Source organism: Rattus norvegicus, chromosome 9, assembly GCF_036323735.1.
Source record: "Rattus norvegicus strain BN/NHsdMcwi chromosome 9, GRCr8, whole genome shotgun sequence".
NCBI lineage: Eukaryota > Metazoa > Chordata > Mammalia > Rodentia > Muridae > Rattus > Rattus norvegicus.
Genome location: NC_086027.1, coordinates 12,001,510 through 12,011,044, shown reverse-complemented (window position 1 = coordinate 12,011,044; position 9,535 = coordinate 12,001,510). Strand labels below are relative to the sequence as shown.

Sequence of the window (9,535 nt, the reverse complement as noted above, 5' to 3'; positions counted from 1 at the left end):
TATTGGCCTCCATAAAAAGGAAAACCTTAGGAATCGAAATGTGTGTCACATGCATTGTCTCGAGTAGTAGATTTACTTTTAAGAAAAAACTCCCTGTTTCTTGGTCCCTAGAGATTTGGGTGCTAAGAAAAATCTGTTCTCTCATTCAGGTTGTAAGCAACCCTCCACAGCAAAGGCATTGTTGACTTCTAATGATGCACAGAGAAACATTTAGCTTAGCAATAGAGGTTGCCAAAATGCTATTCCCAGTGATGTATGAGAGACTGGAGGAAAGGGTCCGCACAGAAATTGATCAATTTTTGGAGAGCTAGTCAGCAGGTAGGTCATAGAACTTCCCAGTGGCATCATCAGTAAGCCCTTCACTGGACAATCTATTGTATCTAAGAGATCCCTAGAATCTTCTGTGATGTCACCAGTGTTGTGGTGACACCAACTGCCTTTGGGATATTACTTCAGTTCCCTTTGGGTTCACAAACAGGCATGTTTCGCCAGCCGCTCAGGCTATTTCAGAAGGAAAGTGTTGATCAAGGAGAGACCACACCAAGGCTGAAGGAAGATGACCTCCTCTCATCTTCCTTGGAAGGAAGGAAATCATTCTGGGGAAGGCTTGGTGAGTCCTGGGCAGAGTTGGGGAACATCCTCAAGGAGGTATGTTTGAGATGTGCCTTCTAAGATTAGGCCTTACAGGCAGGAGCCTTGGGATTTCTCAAAGGCAAACCAAGAGTCAGGAGTTCCTGATCTTTAATTTGAGAGAAAGCCAGAAAGTGGTAAGCCTTCAGTTTCTTTTCTGGAAGCTTTTTAATTGTGAGTGTCAATGAATGGCAGGAGGAGGCACTGTAGATTAAAAATGTGACCATCCATGGTTGGGAGTTGAAGCATTTCATCTTCTAGATTACTGTAGGTTACATAAGTCTCTGATGGTGAGAACAAGGAAGGATGCACCCCTAGTCTTGAATTGAGTTCTCAGACACTTTGGGTGGAACACACATGATTAGAGCCTGATGGTGCTAAGCAGTATGAACTCCAGGATTAACTGAAACACATCTGATATGAGATAACAACGTCCCAGATGTTTATGTATCAGTCAGGTTATACTATTCAGGGTGAGGGGTCCTGTAATAGTGAGTGTGGCACGTGTATGGCATTAGAGGTTGGGAAGAGGGACATAGCTTAAGAATCCACCTTTAAGAAAGCTTTTCTGCTCTTTAAGGGATTCACCCAGTCTCTACCATTTCCCCTTCCTCACCTCCTTTTGGCATTCAGAATGATCTTTTCTGCCCATGGGCCATCAAATATGCAAATTCACTAGGGTTTATCTATCTACAGGTTTTGGTAGGAAGGCACCATCCCAAAATGTCAGTAAGCAAGAGGAGCGTCTAAAGGAACTGGAAGAACTCAAATTTGAAATGCAGAAGTGTCAATTCGAGAGGGATGAACTTTATCAAATCCTGGACCTTTATATCTATGATGATTGGGACCACAGGTAGTCATTATGGCCAGTAACCTGTTCACTGTCTTGTGCTCTCTCTCTGCTAACCCAAGATTTCCTCTTAGCACAAGAGAGGTTTACCTCTCATCCTGGATTCTAGGAGATTTGGAAGACATTTGCTTGTGAGACAAGCTAGGTCCTGTGTGTTTAGGGTCAACCTCTTTTGTACTTGACCCTGAGCTCCTTGGATTATCGTTGTTTCTGTCAACAGCTAAAAGTACCTGGTCACACTTGCTGCCTGTAAGTGAGGGAATGAAATGCCTGCACATCATCACTCTTTTCCTCTTATTTTTTTCATTATACACTGAATCTATGGCACCTCCATGCATGTAGTTGGGATTCTGCTTGTGTTTGTATATTGATTGGTATGTAAGTATGTGAAAGTGTTTGTGGGTATTAAGCTCTCGGTCAGGGAGTCTGGGGAGTTTCATGGGATCTTAGGATATGTCTGATGGACAGTTTGCAGGTCATGATAGTGGGGATGCCCACATGGATCAACAGAGCACTTTGCACCCTGTATTTACTTAGGTGGTAGATAGGACCCTCCTGAGGGAAGGAGGGGTTACAAATCCTCTACACTGTCAAAGTAGTTATTCCCTCTGGGAATTCATGGAACAATAGGAAACAAGGTTTGAGAATCCCTGTTTTCAAAACAAAAGAAATATCATCACAACTATCTGTTAGACCCAAGCCACTGCAGTACAGATGGTCTTGGGGGAACCATATCTCCACAGTCTTAGGAAATGTCCATATTTCAAAATAACTCTTTGCTGATTTGCGTAGAACTATTTCCTTGAAAGAATTGTTGTTGGAGTCTCACTGTTGTGTTTTTGCTCTGGTCTTTGTGTTTGCCACATTCTTCCCTCTCCCCACATTTCTTAAATTTCAATTTTTTATTGGGTTTTTTTAATTTACAATTCACTTAATTCTGAAATCCTGAGTTCAGATGGTTATTTTTTTCTTGGGCCATGCCCCACAACAGGCTGGATGTCGAATTGCCAATACTTCAATCCGAACATGAGATGAGAATGATGGCTATGCAAATGATGACCAGTTCAATAAGTGAGGCCATGGAGAGGTACAAGGAGCTCATACAAGTGAACAGTTCATACCGGTGAGTCGCTGACAGAGATGAGAACCCAGCACTAGCCAGGGAATGCTCCTGTCCTGTATGACATTGACCAAAGTCAGGGCTCTGGTTCTGTAGTGTCTGACTTTTAACACGAAGCCTGCCTCCTGGCAAGGGTCTTAGATTTGTAGCTCTTGGACTCAGTTGTCCTACATGTGAAGGGTGTAGAAGACCCTCCAATTGTTATTTTCCCCATTAAGGATCCTCTAGATAGAAAGTTTTGTACCGTGATGGGAATATCAATCAACTCTGAATCTCTAGGACTCTGACAGAAGATTTAAAGATCTGTGATCCATGAGAAACACATGGAAAGATTGTATAGCTATTGGGACTTCTATTACCCCTCAGAGGGGATTTACCCACTACGTGAAGATGGTTTTAGCATATCATGGACATATAAGCACCCATATGGACCATTTCTTCTTCCTGGATTTATATAAACCGTCTCAGTGTCAGGATTTTCAGAAGTACTTTGATTCATGTTGAATGTGGATTCTGGATTTGACCTCCTCTAATTGGTGCTAACTTGTACAGTATGGCTCTATTCTGGGGATGTCTGCGGATGAGGACCCTTGAAGGGATGATTGGACTTGCAAGAGTGACAGGCAAATAGAAGCTGGCTGGGTTTACCATTTTTTGTTTGTGGTTCAGCATCAGGCAATCCCAGCTCCTGCGTGAACAAGCTCAATTGAAGAACAATATACAGATTTTGCTGAATGAGAAGAGAGAACTGCTGGTGGAGCAGACTGAACTGCCAGCATCCTCTGTGGAGGCAAAGAGGCTCTGTGAAGAGGCCGGAATGAACATCTGTGTCCCCAGTGCAAAGGAACAGCAGGTAGGATTAGGCCTCAGGGTCAGGTTGTCCTCATGTCTTACCATAAACATAGACAAACTGTCTATTGGCTGATCCATGTACTGTCTTCTGTCTCATCCAAGTGTTCATTCATGTGATGGTTTACAAGGCTTTCTGTGGAGATAGCCCCTCTTCAGGAAACTGCATGTTTGGAAAGCAAATGCTCTTGCTCTTCGAGAATCTGCAGTTTATTAAGGGAGATAGGTTGATCACACATCACAGCACTACATGCCATTATGTGTGGAGGGTGTTATGTGGGAGCCCCTCTTTAGACTAGAACAGGGCTTTGAGAGATGAAGCAAAAGCCTGGAGCTCATTTTCTTTACAGAAATCTTGTGAGACTCCAGGAAGTAAGTAGTTTTCAAGGAGGAGAGGCTGGTGGAAATGGCAAAGAACCGGTTCTCATTGTCATTTGTGGTGGCTTTTGTTCTTCCTCCCCTCTTCTCCCTGTATATGAAGATGGTGTCTTCATGCTTCATAGATCTTGGGTAACTACAGAGCCTGAGGAGCAGCATGTCAGTCCTGTCTTATTTGAGTGCTCCTGGAGAGTTCATATGTGGGCCTTACAATCTGAAGCTGGATAGAAGACCGAGGATGTGGAAAAGGTTTCTCAAAGGCTGAGGGTTGGCATGAGAGATTTGAGACTTCAAGAACAAAGTTATCCGTATATACCCCCAATTCTCACCAAGAAAGTTGCATTGCTGTGCTGATCTGCCTCTTAGGAAGCATGCGGGGAGGCCAGTTAATGACAAGCAATTTTGTCCAGTCATTATCCAACTTCGTCCTTTAAGCCTAGGTCTCTCAACAAACATGAAGCTTCCTGTTTTGTGCTGGCCAGCAGTCTTTGCATCACCGGTCCAGTTCCAGGTACAGCCCTGTCTCTTATTTGTCTCAACACATTCTTAAAACATTCAACTATTTTCAAAATAAGGATTAGATTTCTTCACTTTACCTGAACAGAGGTATCCCCCGGGAAGATTCTGGATTGTCTTATTGGCTTCACCATGATCTTGCATGGAATCCTAGAGTGCATCCCTCTGCTGACATTGCTTTGCTGACTATATCATGGGCATGGCATTCTTTAAGGATAGATTCCCTCTCAATACTGTACACAGTGCTGCATTTCAGAAAAGTCAGGGTATGTTATTTCTTTAGCCTCCTTCTGACTGACATTGAGGTTGTTTTAATATCACATGAACTCTAATGTGATGAAAAGTTCCTGGTAAATGACCATGAGACACTGTCTTCTCTGATGCTTCCAAAGTCTTCTATGAAGGAAACAGGGTAGTTTTAGTGAGGGGTCTATGATGAGTCAGCATAGCGCTTGATGGTATCTTTTCCTAGAAATTTCTCTCTTGGGAATTTGATGTTGTGTTGTTTAGGCTATCTGTGCAGAACATGTCACTTACTTGTAGGACCAGCAAGTATCTGCATAGAAAGGTTTCCTGAAGTGGAAACGAGTACAGGCCAGGGCAGCACAGCCTGCTTGAGTCTAAGAGACTTGTACACAGCATAGCTCCCACTAATTCCTCACTCAACAGGAAATGTGCTGCACAAGATCAAAGTTTTCATTTGTGCGTGCAAGTGAGTATCTGTGTATTTCTGTGTGTTTGTGTGTGTTTGTGTTTGCAGTAGTGAATGTGTTTCCCTCTATTTCCAAGTTTCATGAGAAAAGTACTCATTACGAAAGAGCTCAATTTACATCCATGAAACATGAAATACAGCTGCCCAGTCATTTGGCATCTCCATCCAGCTCTGTACAGCAAAAGGACACTTAAGGTATTAATTTAATCTTTTTTCAAAAATACCGTAACAGAATTATCTCGTGAAGACTGGGGGAGGAGTGGGAAATATGTTCAAGTGAGTCGTTTTTCACAGTGGTAACAAATGGTACAGGCCTGGAGATTGCAGGTCCCTTTTAGTTATGGTGTAGAAGCAGGAAAATAAAGTCCTGTAGAAATGCAACTCCCCAAAAAGAGGACACAAAAACACCTGTAAAGTTAGATTTTCAAGTGATTAGGGGCAAAACTACTGATCTGCATTGAAATCCTTTGGAGCACATCAAAGGAAAGGAGTACAGGGCGGTAAGTGCTAGGCTTCTCTATAAAATCCATGAGTTTATGCGGCTTCTCTGTTCTTTGTGAATTGTGAAAGCCCACTGGAAGGATGTGTCACTCACTGTGTCTTCTCCAAGGTTGCTTTCCACATTGCCTGCTACCATTTCTTTCCAGCTACCTTGGCACACTACAACTTCCCCTGGGAGTTTGGCTTGGATTATATTCACTGAGAGTTTGAGTTGCTTGGAATTGTATTGTCATCCAGCAAAAGTCCCATAGCTATGCTGTGGTGCAAGAAAAGGGCAGTGTCAGGAGCCCCTTTAGGTGCACAGATAATCTAAAGCTCTCCCCTATGTTATCTGTGTAGCATTCTGCAAGTGCTGTCAATCAACATCATTTTCTCTCAGTTAATTTTAGCCTCAATGGAGTTAGGAGAAATGATGAAATTCAGATGGGTCTGGGAGTGTAAGAACAGGTAGCCCTATGAGAAGCCATGTTCAGAAAGTGGAACAGAAGGTTTAGTTAACCCAGTGATTCCACAACAAGGAGGAGGTATTGCCATTGCAACTAGGGCACATCAGTGTTGTAGTGGTCCCAGAGTAGCCCTGAAGGAGAATCTATCCAGACGTCCATCAGGCAAGGAGTATAAGTGTACCATAGGGTGGAGCCCTTCCATAGATTCTGATTCAGTCTGAGAAAATCCATGCAAGCTTTTACGTACTTACTCAAAATATCTGTTGCACAATCACATTACGGGGAGAAAAATTGTTGATTTGGATCCTGGTTATGGAGATTTCCTATGATTCTAGCTTTGGGCATGAAGTCACTCAGGCTATGGTAAAGACAGCTCAGATTAGAAGAAGCTGCACACTTTGGGGAAAGTCTGAAACAGTGAACAAGAACAAGAGTCTAGTCTACCACCAACATATGATCCTTTGCTGGGGAACAAGACTGCTCTACACAGCCTTGGGAACTTGCAAAGCAAGATTGGTAATAGGGAAAGAACCCTGAGTCTATGTCAGTTTATGAGAGGACAGCACATCACTGACTGAGCTATCTATAGGCTCTATTCACTATGTACATATCCCACTCAACATTTGTTTTTATGCCTCCAGCGTATACTGGGGAGTCTTTACATTAAGCATTAATGTTCAGGTAGGAACACAGGCTGGAAGAATCCATTTGTATATCCTTTCCCTATATAAGTACCTGTTTTGGGTGAATGACCACCTACATGGATTTCAGCCTCAGGCAGCTAAAGAGCTACTCAGAGTATTGTTCTGGTACAGTTCATGTGAATTTTGCCCATGAAACAATATATATGATCCTCTGGATTTCTTGCTATGTTCTACTCCTTTCTTCCTGTGATCTCCCTGGAAAGATCTGAGGACATTTTCTCTTCTGTCCTCTCACAAACTGCCTTGGACTAGCCATAGACTTACAGGGGTGCTGTTCTGTTTCTACATCACAATCACCTTTAATGTCCGTGTGTGCACTGGGAAGATTTGCATGGAGCATATTCTCAGTGATTACAGGATCTATGCAATTCCCATGGATTTGATGTGAGATGGCTTCTCTGTGCATTTGCAGGTACAGTGGTTAAAATGGAACCTAGGCAGGTTCCTTCACTGCAAACATAATCAGAACTTTTACCTCAATTCTAGGTATGTTCTCCAGAAGGCATCCACATGGTATTCTAGGTTGCTCATCCCTCTTTTGAACTCAGATTCAGACATAGCTACAATGTTATTACTCAACATAATATATCTGGACCAGTGGAAAAAATACGCTCATTTTTTCTCTAAATTCCAATACAGTGTATGGTCCACAGTTCAAATTCTAGCAGTTTTAAAAGCTGAGATATATATCCAAGCCCAGGTACTCTATGACACCTGGGGATGCAGGGACTGACCTCAGCTGACAGGTCATGCTGGATTGTCCAACTGAATAGAGCTGATGTAAGAGGGAGAGCTGAATTGACAACCCCTCACTAAACCTTTTTCCCTTGCTCTGCTAGGTCTGAAATTCTCCAGGAGAAACTCGAACAAGACACAGACCAGAGCAAGATCTCCCTTGGAGAGAAGTGCTACAGGAGGAGAACTAAGTGTGCACAGCAAATACACCACTATGCGTCTCATCTGTAATGTCCATAGCAATTCTGGACTGCATTTTCCTCCTTTAGTTTGATTTCTTTGGATTGAATAGGCCGTACTTTCACCTCCCCTCCCTCCAGCAAGTGTACACTTTTGGAGGGACTCAGATAAGTGTTAATGCACATCAATCAAGAGCTGCTGGTCATCCAGAAAGACTGTGGATGTGTAAATTTGTACTTGTCCTGATGGGTCATGCAGAAGATTTTCATGGAGATCAGTTCACAACATTGGAAAGACTTTGAGACAAAGTCTGTAATATCATTTCTACTCAGTATTGGATGGCTTTGTCCTTAATACCCCCACTCCAACAAAACAGACCTACTTCCACTCCTCTTGAAAACATTATTACCATCAGTAACTGCTTGTCTACTATGTCTCCAAGGAAAGACACAGGCTGTAAATCTATTCTGCAAAAGGAACAGCAAAAAATGCTTAGCGCAGCTCCTCTATTTAAGTGTGGCTGAGTTTTGATTATTTTGGTTATTTGGTTTTCCTCCCATTCATTTGAAGTTTTGTTATTTATGTGTTGTTGTTTTGTTCATTTGGTTTTCTATTTTGATAAGGATATAGACTGTATATATTGACTACCTGCATCTGGTTACTATCAAGTAAATTGGATGTATCCTGGTGAAAAAAAGAGTAATCTCAAACTCTTCACTCTTAAGAACCTTCTTTATTGATCACTAGTGTCAACATCTGAAGTCCCACAGCCATCAGGGAGGGATGGATCTCTGTATTCTCATGGGGACTGGGCATCAAATCACTTCCCAGTCAGACTGAGATTCAAAGGCAATTATACAGTCACTGTTCACTGTGTTCCAAACTCTGTGAATTTCAACTTCATATTGCATATATTACCCACTGTGTATGCTTGCTGTCAAATATATAGTTACCTCTAAATTATACTCTGTCGATGAGAGTGTTGAACAAATTAATGGGATAAACATTAATTTTCTGTAATATCTCACAGGACATATAAACGTGGCATAAGGAAGTTTAAAGCAATCGGGAAGCCTGCACCCAAATCCCGGAGCAGAAAATGCTGAACACCCAGGAATGCAGATAATCCTGATGCCACAGAACAGAAAGCCACTTCTGCCCAGCTCTGCCCACATCTCTGGCCCAATATTAATCTGCATGATGCCTCTGGAAAGAGGAATAGAGGAGCAGTCAGTGGCAGGAACCTGCTTGGTCCAGCCTGGACCCAGAACCTACCTGGGCCCTGAGCATATTTGAAGAAAACCAGAGGCATACAATTCTCTGTTTCCTGATTGTGGCTTTTTTTATTTGAAGCTCTAAACACCATTTTGTTGTTGTTGAATTTTAATTGGATATTTTTCATTTTGAATTCAAATGTTATTCCTTCCTTGTTTTTCAGAAATAAGGCTGAATTCCATCGCCCTCCCCCTCTTCTATAAAGATATTCCCTTCACCATCCATCCACTTTCCCAGCCTAGGCAGGACCAAGGGCTACTCATTCCATTTGTGCCCAAGAAGACCATCCTCTGATACACATGCAGATGGAGCCATGGCACAGTCCCTGTATAGTGATTGGGTAGTGGTTTAGTCTCTGGGATCTCTGCTTGGCAGGCATGGTTGTCCTTATGGGGTTGCAAGTCCCTTCAGCTCTTTCAATCTTTCTGTAATTCCTCCAACTGAGGTCCAGTTCTCAGTTCAATGGTTTGCTGCTAGCATTCGCCACTGTATTTGACATGCTCTGGCTGTGCCTCTCAGGAGACATCTATATCTAGTTCCTATCAGCCTACACCTCTTAGCTTCATCCACGTTATCTAGTTTGAAGGCTGTATATGTATAGGTCACATGTAGGGTAGACTCTGAATGGCCATTCCTCCA

General features: G+C 42.6%; 1 protein-coding gene across 1 annotated transcript; it reads left to right on the top strand.

The window, feature by feature from the left end:
- The first annotated feature begins 386 nt into the window (after nucleotides 1-386).
- LOC134480326 (uncharacterized) lies at nucleotides 387-8,129 on the top strand. Its single transcript, XM_063267873.1, has 5 exons — nucleotides 387-610; nucleotides 1,327-1,483; nucleotides 2,472-2,603; nucleotides 3,270-3,453; nucleotides 7,546-8,129. The coding sequence occupies exons 1-5, from the start codon at nucleotides 481-483 to the stop codon at nucleotides 7,549-7,551; spliced, it is 609 nt and encodes a 202-aa protein (XP_063123943.1). The 5' UTR covers nucleotides 387-480; the 3' UTR covers nucleotides 7,552-8,129.
- The last annotated feature ends 1,406 nt before the right edge of the window (nucleotides 8,130-9,535 follow it).